Here is a 23,315-nt window from a genome sequence, read left to right as displayed (position 1 = left end):
CTAGATGTGTGAATATTTGGAGGCACACGTATCAGCCTCATACCTACAAAAATTATTCTATAGCCATGTGCCAAACCATTTTGATTTTATTTTGTTAATTGTGCATCATTTTTGGCCTTTCCATGAAACTTTGCAAGCACAAAGCATGGCAAAAACATTTACAATTTAGACTGTTTCCTATGAAACAGTACCCCAACATGCCAGTACCCCGACGTGCAAGTACCACAACGTGGCCCAGGTTGCGAGGGCCCTTTATAGCTGCTCGCAGCTCTAGTTATTCTTAGTATTATTCTTTTCCGCAAACGATCATATTTTTGAGACACTAAACGTGACCGAAAACTCACCAAACTTTACACACACATCAGGCCTGGCGAAAAATTTGATATTTTATAGTCGCCATACATGACAAAAGAAAAATGGCTCCTTAGCGCCCCCTACATAGGTTAAACGGATCCCTGTCCCGCTACGACTGTCCGACGGCTATGAAAATTGTGTGGCACCTGTAGCACATCCCAATGAACAAAAACCTCTTCGATGTGTGTGCCCTAAAATAGACAGAAAGTGAGGTATGATCATCTGAATGTCCAATTTTGGCCCAGTTTTGCACATTTACATGGATCATACTATTGCCCGCTTCTCCTACACGGTTAACCCGATTGACTTCAAACTTGGGCTGTACCATCTCAACACCTGGGACAACATCATGGTAAAAAATCAAAAGTTTTTGACATACTATATGACGGGGGCGAGGCATCAAATTTAGAGTTTCAAGACTCTTACTTAACAAAGCATTGCTGGTTGTACGTTTATTCTTGAGCTACGAAAATTGGTACACATATGTAACAGACTACGACCTACAAAAAAGTCTTTTGGTGCCATATGCTAAACCTAAGAGGAATTCCGCCAGAAGCAGGGCATCAAATTTGTTGTTTCAAAATTCTTACTTAATGAAGCATTCACGTAGAGTTACCAGAATTTGAAGACATATGTAACAGCCCTCAAGGTACAAAAAACTCTTTATGAACCATGTGCTAAACCTAACTGGAAGTCCGCCATTTTGATTTACTTTGGAACATGTTGCCATTTTTTTTGGCCATTTCATCGGGGTCATATTTTAACAAACTCCTCCTACAGAGTTTATCCGATCATCTTCAAACTTGGTGTGATTCATCTTAAGATGTTGACGATGAAAAGTCATTGAAAGCTTTTTATTTCGTCGCACGCTGTTGTCGTGGCATGCGCTTGTTTGCAATGGAAAAAAAATCCTTCTTAATGAAGCATTCCCAGTTGTACGAAGCAGCTAGAGCTCCGAAAATTTGGAGACATATCTAACAGCCCACGATGTACAAAAAAGTCTCTTGGTGCCATGTGCTAAACCCAACAGGAAGTCCCCCAGGTGCCGAGCATCACATTTTGTGCTAAAAAAAAACACAACTCCCTTTTAACGAAGCATTCCCGGTTGTACGTTCCACCTAGAGCTATGATAATTTGGAGGCATACATAAGAGCCCACGATGTACAAAAAAAGTCTCTTGGAACCATATGCTAAACCAAACAGGAAGTCTGCCATTTTGATTTACTTTGGTATTTGTGGCCACTTTTTGGGGCCTTTTATAGGGGTCATATTTTCTGCAAAACTTATCACATCGTCTTCATTCTTTGGCATGTCTCATCTTAAGATATTTAAGATGAAAAGTTTTTTGTGTGTGTGTGTGTGTGTATGTGTGCGTGCGTTTGTGTGCGTGCGTTTGCGTGCGTGCATGCGTGTGCGTGCAAATACGTATAAATTTATACTCATTAATTCACCTAAAACCTTATAAATATCCCATTACCCTTCGCCTTAACCAGGTACTTCAGAGTCTTGCCAGAGTCGTGAGGTTCAAATGGTCAGGAGACCAGAGAAAAGGTCAGAAAAAATAAAGAGAAAAGAAAGATAAATCAAAGTGAAATCCAGCACCGACCAAACACTTCCTGCCTTCCCCATGGTTACAAAATCAAAGTCTTACGCCAACCCCGGAAGCCTCAAAATTCCAACAAATTAACGAGATCTCAAGAGACCAGAGGAAAAACTAAAGAGAGGAAGGAGGGAAGGATCGATGAGGCAGAGTGAGATCCATAGAAGCCAGTACATCCAATCCATCAAAGTGAAATCCAGCATCAACCAAACCCCTCCTGCGTGGTTACAAAACCAGAGTCTAATGCCAACCCCAGAAACCTCAAACTTCCAATAAATTGAGATCTCAAGTGACCAGAGGAAAAACTAAAGAGAGGAAGGAGGGAAGGATAGATAAAGCAAAGTGAGATCCACAGACACCAGCACCCACTGATTCAAGGGGCTGTGGGAGGGAGAGGCAAATTCTGTTTGAGTTTCAGTAGATGCTGGTGCGATGGATCTGGCATGCATAAGGACCACCACCAAAGAAAGAAGCCGTCAACCGCGGTCCAGCAAAGCAAGCACCGCCCCCTGGAATCCCCAGGCCGCGGCAGCACCAAGGCCACCCCTACGCCACCCGAGCGGACACCGGTCGGCGAGCCGACCCAGACGCCCGGAACACCCCCGCCCTAGCCCCGGCCCACACCCCCGAGCCCAAGGCCGCAGAACGAGGCCCGGCGGGTCCCCACAGCGCCCCACCGGTCCCCAGCCCCCATCCCCCCACGACCCCCCCGCACCCCACTCACTCCGCGGAAGGCTGCTTCAAAAAAAAATGAAAACAATGTCAAGTGCCACGAAAAAAAAAAATAATCTAAACTTGATAGTGACCGACGCCGGGCAAGAACGAGAGTGAACATTGGTTTGCCATTTCAGCGGTGGAGAGAGTTGAGATCGGACTTGGATTCGAAAAGTGATTCACAGCTGGCTTTCTTTCTACTCCAAAAGGTAAGAAGCGAGTATCTTGACATTGAGAAGAAAACGTGTTGTTTTCAAATAGCAGTAACCTCAAGATCGATCACTTCTCGATCGTAACTATTGGGGTGAAAGTGAGGTGGACGGCAACATTTAGCGTGAAAGGGGCGGCAAATTTAGAACAAAAATAGAACAGAATGACTTTTTTTTTTTGTGTGTGTTTACGTGTGCGTGCGTGTGCGTGCGTGTGCGTGCGTGTGCGTGTGTGCATGTGTGTACAAATATGTATAAATTTATACTCATTAATTCACCTAAAACCTTATAAAAATCCCATTACCCTTCACCTTAACCAGGTACTTCAAAGTCTCGCCAGAGTCGTGAAGTTCAAATGGTCAGGAGACCAGAGAGAAGGTCAAAAAAGATAAAGAAAGATAAATCAAAGTGAAATCCAGCACCGGCCAGACACTTCCTGCCTTCCCCATGGTTACAGAATCAGAGTCTTATGCTGACCCCAGAAGCCTCTAAATTCCAACAAATTAACGAGATCTCAAGAGTCCGGAGGAAAAACTAAAGAGAGGAAGGAGGGAAGGATCGATGAGGCAGAGTGAGATCCATAGAAACCAGTACATCCAATCCATCAAAGTGAAATCCAGCACCAACCAAACCCCTCCTGCGTGGTAACAAAACCAGAGTCTTATACCAACCCCAGAAACCTCAAACTTCCAATAAATTGAGGAGATTTCAAGTGACCAGAGGAAAAACATAGGAGAGGAAGGAGGGAAGGATAGATAAAGCAAAGTGAGATCCACAGACACCAGCACCCACTGATTCAACGAGCTGTGGGAGCGAGAGACGAATTCTGTTTGAGTTTCAGTAGATGCTGGTGTGATGGATCTGGCATGTATAAGGACCGCCACCAAAGAAAGAAGCCGTCGACCGCGGCCCAGCAAAGCGAGCACCGCCCCCCCCCGGAATCCCCCAGGCCGCGGCAGCACCAAGGCCACCCCCACGCCACCCGAGCGGACACCGGTCGGCGAGCCAACCCAGACGCCCGGAACACCCCTGCCCCAGCCCTGGCCCACACCCCCGATCTCAAGGCCGCAGAACGAGGCCCGGCGGGCCCCCACAGCGCCCCACCGGTCCCCAGCCAATGACTTGAATCAGGTTGACGTCTGTCGAGCGGGGTGACTACAATATGTAACTGCATATTGACGTCGGAATGAGGTCCAATTAATTGACGTAATTTGCACATCGTTTTGGAGTACAGCACAGGACTGGACTTCAACCGACTAAAGCAATATGATCTGCACGTCCAGTGGACATCAATTGTTTAGTGGGGCTCGAGAGTCTCATTCCGTGAAGTAGCCAGCTTTGTATAACATTATGAAACTTCTTACCTCTGAAAACATAGTTTAATTGGATATGAAGAACCCAGTCTTCAGTATTGAGGTCGTGCACGTACGAGTGCGCGCAGCGTGTACGAGCGTGCAATTTGTTTTCGGCCACAGGTGGCAGTAGCGATTTGAAATTTTAAATCTTCCATATAGCTGCTTTAAGGTTGTTGTTTTTTTACAAAAAAATGTAAACTCAGTCTAAGTGTGATAAGTAAGTAATTTATGAATATTCTTTTACTTTCCACCACTGAAAATGTTCACTGGCATCAGACCTACCCAAACATACATATTTTTGTTATTTTGTTTTATTTATTTTTGATAGCCTCTATGGACATTAAAAGCAATATCGTGAATGAAGGATATGCTTAATAACTCATTCTCCAAAAAATCCCATACTTGAAATGTATATTTATCCTCAAGGCCTGAAGGTATCTCTATGACAATATTCAGTTATAAATACAGCGCCACCTAGTCCTTGAGTCATAAAAAAAGCCTCACTTACAGTATTTTTACAAAAATTGTAAACTCATTGTAAGTGTGATAACGAAGTCATTTATGAATATTCTTTTACTTTCCACCACTCAATATGTTCACTGGCATCAGACCGATCCAAACATATGTACTTTTTTATTTAGTTTCATTTTTTTTTTATCGCCTCTATGGACAATAAAAGCAACATTTTGCAATGAGTACGTGCGATGATGTGTATATGTACTTTTGCAAAAAAATACCAATCGGGAACTCATTGCCTAAAAATAAAAAAAGACGCTGATTTTTGCAGATCTTAGCAATCACCAAAACCCATTGAGCTTGACACACTCATCACACCTGGCCAAAAAAAAAATTCCAATGTGCCAGTACCCCAACGTGCAAGTACCCCAACATGGCCCGGGCTGCAAGGGCCCTTTACAGCTGCTCACAGCTCTAGTTTCATTTGGAATCACAGGGGTGGTATAATCCTTTCTTCAATCAGAACGAGCGTCATGTATACACTTCATTCCGAATGAAGAGGCTGCGCGCAGCAACGCACATGCTCTCTCTGGATGTGAATGCATCATGACGTCGTCGTTTCCACCCACTAAAAGCGCTTGTCTACGAGCGGAGAACTTGTTTTTAAGTACTTGAAACTTGTTTTTATCAAGATGTTCCTTCAAGTAAACCTGTTAACACTATCAAAACTACTGTGCTAAATGACTAATTAACTCCATCTTGATAAATCACGTGATCGATGTCAAATATTAGTGACGGGCATTACAGTTCTTTTAGGTGAACTGAATCACTAGAATTTAAAAGATTCGTTCAAAAGATTCATTCACCGAATAGTTCACCCCCAACACCCCCCGCCCCCCACCCCACCCCCCAACACCACCGGACGTCGTTCATTCATGTTCACTGAAAAGATTCATTCTAAAGAAAAAATCGGTTGTGACCGACACAACACTAATGTTAATCTAATCTGATTAAACGGGGGAGCATGTAAACGGCAGATCAGAAAGGATAATGTCCCATGTCAACAGTTGACCACAAAGTTTCATTTGGAATGAGTTCATTCTGAATGACTAAAAAGTTTCCATGTAAACCCGGCTAATGTGTCCATGGCTCCATTCATTGGTCCATGAATCTGGTGAATCCACTCTGTACCAGTCTGTAGAAAAGCCACAAAACAATGGGCATCATTTATTAACTGTGCATGTACATTTGACGCACGAATGTGTGATTCATCAATATCGTTTTCCTTGAATTTGTATTGTATTCTACGAACAAATTTAGAACTGACTCGGACCATGCAAACAAACAAATAATAATTAGCTTTTGATAAAACAATCATCTTTGACCCCAAGATGCACAGCGTTGTTGGCATACTTGCAATAGGGCAATGTTTCTCAACCCTGGTCCTCGGGCCACACTATTCAGGCTGTTTTCCATGTCTCCCTATTCTCAATGCAGGCAATTCCAATGACAGCTCATCAGCAAGCTCTGGAAAAGCCTGATAACGTTGGAATCGGGAGAAATGGAAAACAGGCTGGTTAGTGTGCCAGGACCAGGGTTGAGAAACACTGCAATAGGGTATAGCAATTGTCAGGTCTCGCTTAACTTGCCGTTCAATGGGACCAAGGTTGAGAAACACTGCAATAGGGTATAGCAATTGTCAGGTCTCGCTTAACTTGCCGTTCAATGGGTTAAAGCTCCCCTTTATCCAACTGCTGTAACAGCTCTCCACGACCCTCCGGGCCGGAAATTTGAGGCCGCGAAATCAGCCACCCGACTCTCGGGAGATGGATTGACACCCCCGTACCGGTTGAACCATAAGTCCTATGTGGAAAATACAAAAAAACACATCCCCGGAACCGGCTTGACCTCGGCTTTCCAACGGCGTCGGTGCCGGCCCTCCACGACCCTCCGGTCTGGAGATACGGTGCCGTGAAATCCTGGACCATGCTGTCCCTCTGCTGCTGCTGCTGCTGTTTGCTTGCTCCAGCAAGCAAACAGGGGGGCTTTAATCTCCTGCTGAGTCAGGAGCGCTAATTTTTTTAATAGTAGTTTTACTCTTGGACTTCTGGTTTTGTATTATTACAGAAGAACTGCAAGACTACCTTTTAGGAGACTCCGTCAATAAGATCTTAAAGCTCAGCTCTCCCGATTACCCAGTTAGCTGGGAGAATGAAATCAAATTGTGGACATTCCTGGAGACAAGAGTCACTCTGCTGCTCAAGAACTATAAGACTACACCTGAGGTTAGAATTTGATTGTTTAATTATGCATTCAAGGGTACCCTTTGTTCATATTAGAATGTCCTTGTCTATTGATCACTTCTGCCTTATGTATTTCAGGAGGATATTGACATGCTACAGCAACCTGACCTATCGGCTCATGCTCGTGTGGCAATCCAGCTCCGACTAGCTGAAAAGCAGATCCTGCTGAAATCGCTGGCCAGTGTACAAGCCAACAGTGTGCATTTAAAAAAAAAAATGGCAGCTGGCGTGCCTTTGCCTTGCTGTGACATTGATGGCATGAAGGTCATGTGAGAATACTATTCACATAGCTGCCGATGTTGCCATGTTGCACAAGGTAGCAATGTTCGGGCAGGGCAAGGATTTTCAGTTGGACAAATATGATATCTCTGCATGGGGACGCTGTGTGCAAGCTGGAGATGAAAACTAATAAATTCCCAGGGCAAGAATAGAGATTTTGAATAGCAATAATGATGATACATCTTACAATTTGTGACCCAGAAAGATAAACAATTGGAAAATAAAGATGGTTGCGAAGTGAAAGTCCAAGTTTTATTGAAACTGTCAAACATGCACAGTCAATGTTGAGTGAATAAATTCCACTATACTTTAACAGTCCATGCTATTTTTGTTGCTATTTGTCAACTCAACTCAACTTTATTCATATAGCGCTTTAGTAAAAGTTTCAGTTGGTGAATGACTCCAAAATCTTGAACATAATAAGCACAAAGTACAACGAATTTGAAGTATGCAGTCGTACACAAGCAATTAAAAACATAGAAATAATTAATCAGGCAATTGTAAAAGAATATAAAATATTACAAATAAATATACGACACAAACACAGGACTTCTAATAAATAAAAAAGGATTTGTTTAGCCCTCTTAAAACAGTGCTGGAGATAGATCATCCAGGGAAGGAAGGGAACAGCCGGTGATCTTCTGAGTTAGAGTGACCACCCTTTGAAGTGCTTTCCTGTCCGCCACTGTACAACTGGAGAACCACACACCAATGCAATATGTAAATATGCTCTGAATTGAGCAATGGTAGAGGAACATCAACAATGTCTGTGATAAGTATTTTTTTAAGCAACCTCAGGAAACAGAGTTTCTAATCTTCTTGAGGATGGCTCTGGTGTTGGCGCTCCAGGTAAGGTCGTCTTCGATCTGCACACCCAGAAACTGAAAGCTGGAAACCCTCTCCATCGATGGTTATGTGCTGCAGTTCTGTTTTCTTCCTCCTGAAATCTATGACAACCTCCTTTGTTTTTGTGGCATTAAGGAGGAGTCTATTTTCCGCACACCACACAGACAGCCGTTCTACTTCTCTCTGGCATGGGGACTCTTCTCCCCTGAAATGAGCCCCACCACCGCCGTGTCGTCGGCAAACTTTATAGTCATAACAATGAGGTGTGTAGATGTGCAGTCATATGTGAAGAGGTTGAAAAGCAAAGAGCTCAACACAGAGCCCTGAGGGGAGCCAGAGCTGAGACGGTTGATCGAGGAGATATGGGGGCCCATCAAGCTATCCTCTATTGCTATGCTACACATTCAGCACACAACCGCTTCCTGTGTTTTGTCTGCTGTGACGTATTTGGTGACGTGGACTATCTTGATTGGCTGTCGCTGACGTGATGGCGCCAAAAGTTCAATAGGGTATATGCCACGGAAGAGGCGGGACTGTTTTTGAACAAGAGTCTGTTTCCGGTTCCTATTGTGACGTAATTGGCCGCGTCCCAACACTCAAATTTTACCTTCACGCACTTCCGGCAAAAGTGTGACGTGTACACTGCAGTTTCTGGTTGCCACTATCCAGGCAAAATGGCTTTATTTTTCACTCGTTCTCTGCTTGATTTACCCCACCTTGCTTTGTCGGACGTAAGTCGTATAATAAAAGCACATTCATCCACGTCAGCTTAAAAAGAAAAGACAAAGGATTTAAGCTATATGTGTGTTCCATTCAAACAACATAGGGATGGCTCCTCTTGTCAACGAACGGCGTCCTTTCTCTGACGTGGCCCCCAGTATATCCTCTTTCAAAAAATGCCGACTACACATGGTAGCATCACACAACGGGACACAGCAACACTAAGTATAAGTTGTATAAGTGGCATATGCTTAAATTTATTCACTTTTTTCATTTTTGCCTTTTTTTTTTCTGATTGACTTTTTTTCCACCGGAAGTCCATTGCTCGTTCAGGTTTCTAAGGTCGTGTCGTTAGTTTTGGGAGGCGGACAACTACATCACAACTGGAACCGGAAACAAACTCTTGTGCAAAAACAGTCCCGCCTCTTCCGTGGCTGGGTATACCCCATTCAGCCAACGCCGACGAAATGGGCGAAGTAGCGAAATGCTCGCTGGAAACGTCCCAAACGCACCGCCCAGCACGGCATCGCTGCACAAGGTCCATTAACTACACTGCAATTGCGCCGCCGGAAATGCCTCCCCCACTGTTGGTCTGAACGTAGCATCACCATCTGTGAATGGTCATTTAGGAATTCTGATCCAGTGGCAAATGGAATCAGAAACTCCCAGCTCATTCAGTTTGACCGCCTGTGTTTTAGGCAGGATAGTATTAAACACAGAACTAAAATCCACAAACAGTGGGCATAGCTTCCCCGCTACTCCAGTGGACTAGGGCTTTGGTTATGGCGTCCTCTGTGGACCTGTTGGTCCCGTAGGCACACTGAAGAGGGTCTAGATGGGGGCTTCAAATGGAGGTGATGTGTGACTGAACCAGTTTTTCAAGACATTTGGTCATGATTGATGCAACCGGACGATAGTCATTTAGACTGCTGATAGTATTTTTCTTGGGGAGTGGGGTGGTGATGGAAGACTTCAGGCAGGGTGGGACAATGTCCTGGCTCAGGGACCGGTGGAAGATCTTGCTAAAGACCCCTGACAGTTGACCTGCACAGTCCCTGAGCACCTGCCCAGGGATGCCGTCGGGACCAGCAGCTTTCCTTGGATTCACGGAACTCAGCGTGCGCCCTCACCAGGAACTCCTCTACCACAAGAGTGCTGCCATTACAGAATGGTGTGTGCTGATATTGTCCTGCCTGATGGCACCTCTAAGCGGGCGAAGAAGTTGTTTAATTCCTCTGCTTGCGTTATGCCACCGTCGTCAGCTCGAAGGCTGCAGGCTCTGTAGTTGGTTATATGTTGGATCCCGTGCCTCACCTGTCTTGAGTTGTTCTTAAAACAGTCCTCTATCTTCCTCTTACATGCAGCCTTCGCCACCTTGATTCCCCTCCTTAAGTTAGCTAGCTGTGCTGTAGAGCTTCTTGTCCCCAGACCTCAAAGCAACGGTTCTCTCCCTTAGTAGGCACTGCACCTCCCTCGTCATCCACGGCTTCTTATTCAGATAAACCTTGATTCACCTCTGTCAGACTTGCAATAAAAAAAAGTGTCAGTGTTTCACATTTGCTATACTTATACTTTTTTTGTATGGGTTTTCAGCAGCAGAGTGTATGGTTGATTTGCACATACAGCTATGGATGCGCGGTATACATCCATCCATCCATCCATCCATCCATCCATCCATCCATCCATCCATTTTACGAACCACTTCACACCTCACAAGGGCCGTGTGGTGCTGCAGCCTATCCTAGCTGTCTTCGAGCAGTAGGTGGGATACACCCTGAACCGGTTGTTACCAACGCACGGTATACTGTAAATGGTATATTCAATATAAGGTACGAATTTGCCAAAAGGTAGATATGTGGTATCCTTGCGTCCAATTGCAGTAATACATGTTGATTATGCACACAAATAATAGTTGGGTTATTTCATTAACCCAATTTTTGGGTTGTTTGTGTTGAGTCAAATTTCTGGATTATTATGTATGAAGTAATGACATTTTTGGTTCGAATTACCCATTAATTGGGTTATATGCCTATAACGTTTGTGTTAGGTAAAAAAAAAAAGTCAAGACTGTCAGCCATGACACCCATCAACATACTGTACATATGTCTACACATACTCCTACTGCCATACAGCAGCACTGTGGTCAAGCAAACATTTTCCATTTGTGTTTCTTTATTTACCACACTCTTTTACTTATTTTAATCTTTTGAAAACCGTCAAGTTGCCTTGTAACTGTACCCTATCACACATAGGCAGCGAGGGCGAGTGCAGGACTCCTAAAAATCTCACATATCTAATGTGCATAGTGAGCATGTTTCCCAGTAGCTTGGCAAATATATCTACTGTGTAGGTGTATTTCTAAAATTGTATTCATTTTTGTACATTTCGATTTTTCTCTTAGAGACCCAGGCGGGACCTCAGCGGCAATTTGCTGAATATCAGCAATTTTATGTTTCTCCAGACCCCAACTCCTCTCCCCTCTTCAACATGCTACCGTGCACTGTACATTTACTCGCTTGTTTGCCATTTTGTCTGCTGGAGCAGGATTGTCGAGTTCAATTTAGGTAAGATTTCAAGACGTTTGTCTGCATAAGTACACATCCATCCATCCATCCATCCATCCATCCATTTTCTTGACCGCTTATTCCTCACAAGGGTCGCGGGGGGTGCTGGCGCCTATCTCAGCTGGCTCTGGGCAGTAGGCGGGGGACACCCTGGATTGGTCGCCAGCCAATCGCAGGGCACACAGAGACGATCAACCATCCACACTCACAAGCACACCTAGGGACAATTCAGAGCGCCCAATTAACCTGCCATGCATGTCCTTGGAATGTGGGAGGAGATAAGTACACATTATAAACTTTTAAAAGAAAAATATTAAATGTCTTGCCACTGTTTGTATGCCAGTGACGTCGATACTTTGGCACCGTTTTATTTTGAAAACACTGGGGTATGTTCACTAACCCTAACCCGAACCCGCTGCGTCCGGTGATAGCGCGAAATATAGCACCACAACTACACCCGCAGTCTGTGCCCAGTTACCCACCTATTCACTAAGGGTATTGCTCTAATCATATACCGGCACAAACACGCCCACAAAACTGACAGCTTGGAACAAATTTGCACCTGATTTACCACACATGGCAATGGATTTGCGTCAAGAACATGGTTGTTATAGTAACAATTGTGAGAAAAATGACATCATCAGAAGGCGAGGTTGGACCGAGAGTAAGCGTTTATAGCAGCATTAAGCCATACAGAGCAGAGAGGACGACAACGACATCATTCATTCATAAAGTACAAATTATTGGTCCGATTGTTTGGCGTGGGGTACAGTATGCATCAGGCGCATAAAAATGATCGTAAAATGCCTCCCCGCCATTGCTGATCAGCCCGGGTTACGTTATGTGTCCTACAAAGAAAATTTCCCTCTCTCTCTCTCTCTCTCTCTCTCTCTCTCTCTCTCGCTCTCTCCTCTCTGTGTGATCAGCAAAGTGACGTGCACCGTGCCACATGCACCACTGTCATGATCCCGCGATCGAGGTTGCGTCAGATTAATACATGCTTTCCAAAAACGTTATTTGCAAACCCGGTGTGGCTATTTGCGCTGGCGTGAGTGAATTAGACGCTGTATATCAATGAGTCTCATCTGCATTGGGGTGGGCATATTTTGCGTCAAACGTATGCAAATTACCTAATTTACATACGCGCAAATAACACCGGCGCACCGTGGCGCATTCTGGTCGGCAGAGCACTTAGTGACGAATTTCTCCATCTGCGCGTTTAGTGAATTAGGCGCTCCCGGATTGCTCAATTTTTACCGGTTAGCATGGTGCAAAGGCGACGCAAACCTTTAGTGAATAGTCTGTGTCAGGGCTGAGCACTGCGACTAAACACCCGCAAATGCAACCAATTACACAGCCTGTGCTGGTAAAAAAATTTATCCAGTCGCACGGCGCGGGTACATGTTTAATTAAATGAGTGCAACTGCTCATCTTTGAGCCATACATCCGCGGAACGCGTTGCGGAGGCCAACTTCAAAAGAAAAGTCTTCCAAGTAATACAATGACATCGATGTAATTGCCTTGTTATATTTTGAAATTGACCCACGCAGCACGTGGAAAGTGTCACGGCTCAAGGTGGCTAGCTTGTCTAGTCCTTACGTGACTGTCGACTTCCAACGTCAACACAACATAGGGATGGGTGGTATGACCTAAAATCAATATCACGATAAATTGGGCAGTTCTACCTCGGTAACAATAAAGGCATAACCCCCCCGAAAAAAAAATCGGACCACAAAATTTGCCCCCTGAAAATAACTGCAGAAATGCAATGAACTGCTTTTTGTTGATTTATTGACCAACTGGCACACATTACTTTCAATAAATGATACATAAAAGTATGAAAATCTCTTGTAACCATTAGTATAAACATTTAAAATAGCTTGCATGACTTGAACAATGTCACATTAGAACATGAGAAAAAGGTTACGTCTTGTAAACTATTTTTTTTTTGTGTGGTGTGCAGCCACACTGCACAATCAACACGATGTGAATGATGGGAACCGACTCTTTATAGAGAGCCGTTCATCCCCCTACTATCCAGCCCACCCCAATTACCCAGGGCCGCAACCATTCACTTTTGGAGGGAGCGTCAACCGGGTTGACTCAACCTCGACCGCTGTCCACTCGCGATGACCATTAGCTTTTGGAGGGAATGTCAATTTCGAATATTAGCGTCAATCAAACGAGAGAGAGAGAGAGAGAGAGAGAGAGAGAGAGAGAGAGAGAGAGAGAGAGAGAGAGAGAGAGAGAGAGAGAGAGAGAGAGAGAGAGAGAGAGAGGTCAATCAAACGAGAGAGAGAGAGAGAGAGAGAGAGAGAGAGAGATTGGTTTACGACACATGATGTAACATGATGTAACCCGGCCTGATCGGCAATGGGGGTGGGGTGTGGGGTGTCGTGAATGGGTATTTTACGATCATTAGGGAGGGAGGACACTGCTCACTGCATGCGCCATGGCAGAAGTTACACAACAAGAAGAGACGGAGCGAAGATGAGGCGTACAACATCAGTGCAAGAGGAGAACTGGGCAGGGGGAGAGGAGGAGCTGACGGAGGAGGAGCTGACGGAGGAGTTGCGACCTATAGGCTCTCTGGTGGACAACATCAATTTTTACTGAAAGCCTCATTTCGGCTATCTTTTTCCAAAGCTCACTATGGGCCACCGGTTTTCCTTTTGCTCCCTCGTAGCCATTTTCTTCCCAGATGGCTAGGTCTTCTTCGAGGGCTTGCGCACAATAAAAGCTATCAGTTATAATTTGTACACTTTTTATACGTCTCTTTATAACTTCTAACAGCCCTTCTAACACTGCTGTTACCTCTCCTGCTTGTGCGCTGCCGGGCGTCTTTCCTCTGCTCCGGCTGATTTCTTTTCCATTTTGCTTGAGGATGAAGCCCCAGTGTGCGTGCTGTTCTTCTCCTTTCTTTGACCCATCGGTAAACAAAGTCCACTCACTTGGGGCTTTCTCTTTATCTTGGGTCTCTGGCTTCTTCGCCGGGCTTGCTCCTGGTCCGATTTCTAGGTCAGGATCAAGCAAAATGTCTTCCCATCTGTAACGATTATCGGCCGTTTGTAACTTTTTGCAACCTCAGTTCCAAAGGACCTCCACTCCTGTTTCCTGGACATGCCACCGTGGGGGGTGGGGAGGACAAGAACATCCCCCACAACAGCCACACATGTTCTGACTGACACGCGCACACACACACACAAGTCAGAACAGTAAAAGCCTTCTTAGAAACTTGACTTTCTTATTTTGCAACAGAACAATGAATTATGAAATGTTGTTTGCCATTTGTGAAATGTTGACTCCATGAAATGTCATGAAAATGTTCCATTGCAGTGGCAGATTCTCCATTAAACTTTCATGTGTATGCACGTTTTAACAGTGTAAGCTAGGTAACATTTCATTTGAGGTATTCAATTGTACGTGTTGCATTGATTGAATTCTGACCTTAGAATCTCAACAAACATGGGATCCTGATTCAATCTGATTAGTCTACCAAAATCCTCTCCAAGCTGGTAACTTTCCACTTTGGTCAGTCGAGACCCCCTGGTGTTGAGGCCGCCGCCCTCCCAATTTAAAAGCACACTCCCTGCTTGCTGCTCTCTCTCTTGGCTCCCTCTTGGCTCCCTCTTTGGTTTCTCTCTTTTGGGCCCCTGGCCCTTCTGTTCCTGCTGCCAGACAAAGAGCTAGCCCAGCTAGCTTAACCTCCAGCACACGGCAACGCACAGAAGTCATCGCGTGTTGCGACAGGCGTGGCGAAACACGCTGCTTTTGGTCCCTGCACAAGGCTCAAACAGACGGTGCCTTTCCAGGCACCCTGATGCATCAACCAAAAAGGGCCTCTTCCCAGCCAGCAGGTTGACCCCGTGAAGCTCAGCTGGCCAGCCGGACGAATTCTGCACCCTCTCCTGAACTGAACCTTCTCCATTCTATCTTCAAACGGGCTTGGCGAGCCTCCATCCAGGGACCTGCTACTCAGACCAACCCCATCTGTAAGTGCAACTTTGGAGGCCTTCGCCCTAGTACAAATTGGTGCAAACTAGGTTGATTGTGGGTCCCATGTTGGTTTGATTTAAGAAATCCATCACCTTGGCTAAGACCGTTTCTCTTTCTTGTTTTCTTTTTCCTTTGATGATTTCATTACTTTAGTTCTCTTTTTATTTCCTATCATAGTAGTTAGTTTTGCTTCTTTAAGTTCTAAGTAGATTTTCCCACCTAGGTTAGAGAATAAACATGCACAAAACTCAAAACCTGTTTTTACTGTGTGTGTTTCATCAATTTATAGTGACCTCTAAGCTGAACAAAGAACTCACAAAATTGTAGTAAGGGCACAACCTTCATTTTAATGACTGATTCAACGAGGTTCTCATCTGTTATCCTGATAAAATTATCAAAAAGAGATGTGGTGCTCCGCAGGCAAGCTCAACTTAATTTAAACATTAAGTTTGAGTCTCCTTCAATTAATGAGCCAATTGATTATTAATTTAATAATTAACAATTATTGATTTAATAATTAATTGGACCGATTTCCCTTACATAATGGTGCCCCATGTGAGGCCAATTTACGTTACATATTTTGTGAAACACACACATGTAACAATCCAAAAACAGCTTAGTGCAGCGCGTTCGTTTGAGTCACAGCACACTTCTCAAGGTGTTAAGTTGACTCCCTTTTGTTGGGTTAGCGTAGGGCACATGGTGCTAAAACTGCTAGCCTTTTGTGTAAAACACACGTGTTAAGATCCGCCATCTTTGTAGGCGTATCCTTAACTTAACTGGGATTCAGGTAACCACCCCTCGAAACCAGTCGACCAATAAACTAATTTGAGGGGCGGGCCCAACAGCCAGACTTCCAAGTCCCTCCTCATTTGACTATGGCCTCCAAGAGGATCACATCTCACCACGTGACCCCCCACTGAGAGCCCAGTCTCTGCCAAATTGTAGCACTGAACAACTAGTTATACAGTTCGCTTAAATTGTTGAAATTAGATTTCCATCTGATTAACACTAAAGTGTACTGTTTGCTTAATATTCATATTGCTACACGGCCAGTTACCAAACTACAGCCAGTATAGGTGACTCCTGCTTTCTAGCAACTCACGTGTGAAGAGGGACACATCGCGGCCCCCCTCCCCCCCTGAGCCTACTGTCTGCCTTCTTCAACATCGCATTCAAAGCACTCTATAATTTAAATAATCAAGTTACCGTGATTTGAACCTAATCGAGGGATTTAAATTACTACTGTACCGTCCTAATCTATGATTTTTTACAAGATTTATGACAATTTAATATCACGTGTCTTCGCCACTCTTAAACGTTACATTATAATATTTTTCCTACTCCTGTCTCACCAAGTGTTAACACTGAGTTTAGGGTTAATATTTGTGGTACGTTTTGCACTTTTTAATCTTCATTAATTCCGTCGTGTTTAATGAATTAACACAGTTTTACAGTAAGTAGTAGTCTCCCTTTCCCCTCGACGCGAGACCTTACAGGATACTAGCATCGCGATATAAACCCGTGGGAATTAAAACGTTTCCGTGGTTTCCGCTCCTTGATTTATTTAAATTATAATTATTAGTGTTTTCTTAATAATTCGGCGTCAGTGCCGCGCATAACAATCCGCGCGATTATCCGTAAGGAGTGAATTTAACATGTTTGACAGATTGGCAGCTGGCGACGCACGCACGGTTAACTTCCGGTGACGTAGCAATTCATTGATAAAGTTTACGTTAGCTGCGTCTTGCTAACAACTTTGCTTGCCAAGTGCTACGATTTTAAAACTTGTCCAAGGTATTTAAACGCTTGTTTTAAGACACATTCTGTGTCACTTACGAGCGACGGAGTTGTTTTGTCTATGCGGTAAAGTCATAAAACTTTATTGATCGAACAAAAACTACGACTCCTACACTACACACAGGAGCCTCGTTGCGTTTTAAACGCCGACGGCGTCCTCCTGTGGCTATTCACGGTACCGCAGTCGAGGAACTTTTGCCAACAAAATTAAAACGCTTGATAACTTTAATTGTTGACTTACCAAAGAGTTTGTTTAATAGTGTATAGCTTTTCTCGTTGTATTAAACGTGTTTACCCAATTTTTAGGCACTTTTGGAAACCTCAATTGAATTAACTGTCATTTTAATTTAATGTGACTGTCCTCAAAGACTTTTGTTTCCTAAAACCTGTAACCTCAAATGTATGCTGTGGTTAATAGTAATTTAGCAGACTAAATTGCTTAACACAACACTTTGTTGAGGGTTCTCAATTATTTATTGCATTGCCATTTAAAATAATCGGTAACATATTTGGATACCATCCTTTAATCTGTGCCTTAATAATTTTGGTAAAACATTTTGAATCAACTAATTGAGCCCCAAAAAGCCAATCTTTAAGCATTTTCAGCATTGTCTAATTGGCTAACAATTAGTCCTTCCAAATTGAGTAAAGTGAGCTTACGCATATCTTTGATATCATAACGCTACTTTTAACCATGGATGCTTTGCAAAATGCCCTTGCAACCGTGACTAACAATCTCATTCCAGGCTATGCCGACGCGACAGCCAGCGCTAGCGCAGAGATTCTTGACACCAACATTGCGCAACTCGTTTGCGACGCTCAACAAGGATCGTTAACCCACGAAGATATGGCACAAATCCTCAGCCGACTAATGGTGAATTTAGTGGCTAGGTGGAAATTGAGTGACCATGAGCTTGAACAAGTGAAAAGCGTCCTGACAGCAGAACAGCAAATTCACGCCCAATTTAGCAGCAAGCTAACCGAGTTGGAAGCATGGTTGCATGAATCTGACCGCGTGAACTTGGGAAACCAAGTTACAAAATTGACACAGGAACTCAAAGTGAGTACACAAACTGCCCGCACGCATGAACAAAATTGGCATAATGCCACATCGGAAATTCGTGAGCTAAAAGAATGCATTGCAGAACTATCAAATCAGCACACTGAAGCCCATTGGATTGATCTCCAAACTGAGCGTGAATTTGACAAGTACTTGCTAGCTCTCGCGAATGATGAAATTGCGGAATTAACTCAAAAGATTAGACCTTCAACATCCTTCAACACTGGCCGGGATGACGAGTCATCCCATGCTGAACCGAAATTACAGCAAGTCCCACAAGGTAACACCAGGTGTCCATTGACGCTGTCCCAAACCACTGCTTTGGAGGTCCCCGTTCAGGACCTGTCTCAGGTGAACTCTCCTTTGCATTTTGATCCACTTGTGGTGCATGCACCTGTTCCTTCTTCAGACGCTGCCACGTTGTCTGATGTGCAGCAGACTTCTGCTGCAAATCTTGGACCTGCTTCTCAGCCACCTGTGCCACTTCCGGTTCCCACTCGCTCCATGGCAAGCACGTCTCCAATTGCCGCTCAACACACACGGGGGCCCCCCTCCTCCTGCAGTGTCACTGAGAGGAGCAAGCTCACCTGTCTCTGTGCTTCCACCAAGAAGCACACTTCTTGTTTCGGCACACCCGCTAGGCGCCACGCCTTCTTGTGTGTCTCCAGTTGCTGCCAACCTTCCTTCTCCTGCTCAACAAGCAGATGCTTCTTCACCTCATCATGTGGCGCAACCAGGCATGTCTACAAAAGAGTTAGACACGATTGCCAAGCACATTCAGAAATTTCAGCCAAAACAAGATTGCTCTGATAACACTTCTGTGTACCTCAAAGACCTTGATTTTCATTTGAGGAGATTCCCACAGGCAACAACGGAAGACAAGATTTACCTCATGAAATTGACGTCAACTCGAGAAGTAAGTGATTGGATCGACCGCCAGCCGATCCACATCTTGAATGATTATCGAGCACTGTGTCACGCATTGTCTCGTGAATTTGATGGCCCAGTATCAGCAATGCTTCTTGCTGCCTGGTCAGTAAAACAAGGCCGAAAAGAATCACCCAGCCTGTATTATAGTCGCCTGCGCAAGGCATACTTTGGGCATCGTAACGAACCCAACATGGAAGAACAGGTAGAATTCAAAACACTCATTCTGAACAACCTCCACCCAAACACAAGCCGCCTCTTGGGCGTGACAACTTGTCCTCACACGCTAAGTAGCCTAAGCTACGTGAAGTTACATCCAAGGCCTTTGTGTTTTTACGCGAAAACGCTGCTAAATCAGTGGAATCCTCTGTTTACCATGTTGCATGTGATTCAGACGAAGTCGAACGACAGTCCGAATCACAGGAAAGCGACGATGACATCGCCGCTTCCCCATCAAATCCTGCACAACGGCCTCAAAATGATTCTCATCAGAAGCACCAGTACGGCCGCAGTGCACCTGCGCGGTTGAGTCATAGCTCCAGCCGTGGTTGTGAACGGGAGAAACCCTTTGCGAAAACAAAACCTCGCAAAAAGAAACCTCTCCGCACAAATAGTCCTCAGGAGCCCCCATCCACGTCAGGTGACTCCTCAATTGACAGCAACATCTGGACAAAAGTTCTTGATGGGCTGCGCAAATTGTCCAACGACAGTCAGCCGACAGCCATCAATGAGGCAGAGGTGTCTGACAACACCGTTCTTGCAGTCCAGCTGGATCCAGCAACTTCTTTTTTCTTCTTTTTTTTCTTCTTTTTTCGAATCAACCATTCAAACAACTCTTAGGTAAACTCAAGATTAAAGGTGCATCACGTAAGTTCTATTTGAGGACGACACTTGAGCAAACATTAGACTATGACGCTTTGGTTGATCCTGGCGCTGACATTACAGTAATGTCCAACACGCTCTTCAACCAACTTCAAGCCATGCTGAAGAACAGTGGCCGGATGCTCCGCCTCAACCACTGCTCATTGGAGATCGGTGCATTTGCACTGACTAACACCCATCTGGACTCCATGGCAACGTTACACTGGACGATTGGACCACACAAATTGGTCCACCCTGTGTACGTGTCTGCTGTGGAATCAGTCCCGCTCCTCATTGGTCAAGATCTGCTGGGCCGCTTCAAGCCCCTGATAGATTACGACCGACGCAAAATCTGGTCACAGGTGCGGCAGCCTCTGCCTGCAGCACCGCTGACCAAAACTGCCAATTGTTATGCGGTAAGCCTAACAGAGACTTCTTGTGAACCTGTTCTGAGTGTACAAAACTCACACCAGGACTCTCACCCAGCTCAAGGGGGGACCATGCCTGTTGTCCCCGAGATGCCCTCAAGAGGTCACCTTCGCAACACCAGCTCTCCCCTCGGCCAAGTTGAACATCCCACTCAGGGTGTGCAACTCTGCCACCTTACGACTTGGATTGCACCTCTGAGCTACGCATGACACAAATTGAGGCCGTTGTCCTCACTTTTGAAGCAAACCATTCAGCTTCACCGCGGACTTTGAACTTGAAATCGCACTTGAAATTGTCATCAAACAACCCAAACAACACAGTGGTTGTTCTTTGCAATCTGCTTGGCGCGTTGTGCCTATTTCTGAGCAATTTGTTACCCACCCTGCCCACCCTTGCAATGCAGATGGTGCGCGCCACTGTCCTGCCACTCACTGCCCCCGCGAATTGGGCCACACGTTGTCAGCCTTTGTGCTCAACAACACTTATCTGATTTCAATGAACTTGCAGTCCATTGATCTTCTCTTGCTTTTGCTCATTTTGGGGCTCACCGCCGCCGCGTGCCTTCCTCGTTCGCCTGTCGACGGCTCACCTGTTCATGCCAAGACATTCGCTTTTGGTGTTCACCTTTTGCTTCATGTCATGGGCTTTCTTCTTGCTCCTCCGTGGACCGCACACCTCTGCCCTTCGTGGCTCCACGTAGCCGAAGGGCTGGTCATGACATCATACGCCCATGACATGACACATAGCTGTCAAAGAGAGGTCATCACAACAGGACTGGACCAGCCAATCAGGTCCAACTTCCATGACCTCACTTCCTTGGTTACAATTGAGGGACGAACCTCGCCCATCTTTGTTGACCATCATCAGCAGGTACAAGATACACTTGTGATTCTTCCTGTGTTTCATCCTCAAGATGACTTGGAGCTTTTGGCTCCCACCCATCAGGCACCTATGGGTGCATTTGCCTTTCCAACTGATGCAGGACCCAAACGGTCCCTTTCCAAACAGTGGTTTCAGACACCCTGGCGCCTAATGTCTAACACATTTTTGCTGCTGTTGTGTATGACTGCGCTAATGACATATTTAAAATGGCTAGCGCTAAATCTAACTGCCGCAACGCCATTGAATAGCCAATTAAAGTTGTGCTTCACCCATTCGCACTCCTGCACTCATACTTATGACACCATGGCATAAACAAACATCCTAGAAAGTGTACAGTGACTCAAATGAACCAGCAGACTCCCCAAACGACTAAAGCGATTGGTAAGAAATGTGCTTTTAGCTACTGCTTTTATTAGCTTCTTATTTAAAATAAGAACCTTAACTGTTAATGCTGTTAGTCCAAACACCGTTAACTTGAAAATGGCGAAATACGCGAGTCACGACCGAGATTCCTTTTGCCTAACAACGCGTAGCAAACAAATTACCAATCTACCGTCTCCCGACAAAACAACCAAAAGGACTACGCAAGTCCTCAATCTGCCTAGCATCACGCTAAGCTGAACCAAACCAACCACAAGACTTTGTTTTTCTCGGCGTCCCAACCTGAGCACGCTCACACGCAAGTTGTGACCGCGCTGAGACTTGACATGCTGCACTAATCTGTTTGATACATCAACAGCTCAGTTGTGAGAACGTCTTCTCGGCCTGCATGCTCCCTTAATACAGCTTTCTTTTGCCCTAGAAAGACCCAAATTAATAGTAAGAACCGAAAGTGCCCCCTTTCAGTCACATTGACATGACATTCCTACACAGGCCTCTCGACCACTATTGGACTTCTATTTTTCACTCTCGTGTTCTTCTCCTGTTGCGTCTGTTACTTTCCCCTTCCACTCTATACACGACACGTAGTGTAGACCTAGAGGGAAAGATAACATCATAGCCAACTGCCGAGTCTAGCTTTAGCAAAGGGAGGGGAGGGGTGGGTTTGCACCAACTTTGTACTCTGGTAACTGCATTGTTGTGCTTCACCTGTCCACCTGCCGATGCCACGTCGAGGAGTGCCGACCGAAACGTTCTGTCGAAGAACGTTTCCATCGCCAAAGGGAGGATCTGTAACGATTATCGGCCGTTTGTAACTTTTTGCAACCTCAGTTCCAAAGGACCTCCACTCCTGTTTCCTGGACATGCCACCGTGGGGGGTGGGGAGGACAAGAACATCCCCCACAACAGCCACACATGTTCTGACTGACACGCGCACACGCACACACACACACACAAGTCAGAACAGTAAAAGCCTTCTTAGAAACTTGACTTTCTTATTTTGCAACAGAACAATGAATTATGAAATGTTGTTTGCCATTTGTGAAATGTTGACTCCATGAAATGTCATGAAAATGTTCCATTGCAGTGGCAGATTCTCCACTAAACTTTCATGTGTATGCACGTTTTAACAGTGTAAGCTAGGTAACATTTCATTTGAGGTATTCAATTGTACGTGTTGCATTGATTGAATTCTGACCTTAGAATCTCAACAAACATGGGATCCAGATTCAATCTGATTAGTCTACCAAAATCCTCTCCAAGCTGGTAACTTTCCACTTTGGTCAGTTGAGACCCCCTGGTGTTGAGGCCGCCGCCCTCCCAATTTAAAAGCACGCTCCCTGCTTGCTGCTCTCTCTCTTGGCTCCCTCTTTGGCTCCTCTCTTTTGGGCCCATGGCCCTTCTGTTCCTGCTGCCAGACAAAGAGCTAGCCCAGCTAGCTAAACCTCCAGCACACGCCAACGCACAGAAGCCATCGCGTGTTGCGACAGGCGCGGCAAAACACGCTGCTTTTGGTCCCTGCACAAGGCTCAAACGGACGGTGCCTTTCCAGGCACCCTGAGGCCTCAACCAAAAAGGG

At 45.1% G+C, this 23,315-nt stretch overlaps 1 protein-coding gene across 3 annotated transcripts in view; it reads left to right on the top strand.

Moving 5' to 3' along the window:
- Positions 1 to 7,588, top strand: part of setd3 (SET domain containing 3, actin histidine methyltransferase) — a 412,972-nt gene extending 405,384 nt beyond the window's left edge. For all 3 annotated transcript variants that reach the window (XM_077538338.1, XM_077538340.1, XM_077538339.1), the window contains 2 exons: positions 6,816 to 6,973; positions 7,070 to 7,588. In XM_077538338.1, the coding sequence (XP_077394464.1) occupies positions 6,816 to 6,973; positions 7,070 to 7,264 (353 nt within the window). In that variant the 3' untranslated portion in view covers positions 7,265 to 7,588. The remainder of the gene's footprint in view (positions 1 to 6,815; positions 6,974 to 7,069) is intronic.
- Positions 7,589 to 23,315: the final 15,727 nt, after the last annotated feature.

This window comes from Festucalex cinctus, chromosome 12 (assembly GCF_051991245.1).
Source record: "Festucalex cinctus isolate MCC-2025b chromosome 12, RoL_Fcin_1.0, whole genome shotgun sequence".
NCBI lineage: Eukaryota > Metazoa > Chordata > Actinopteri > Syngnathiformes > Syngnathidae > Festucalex > Festucalex cinctus.
The sequence above is the reverse complement of the archived record's forward strand: the minus strand, read 5'-3'. Positions and strand labels throughout refer to the sequence as shown.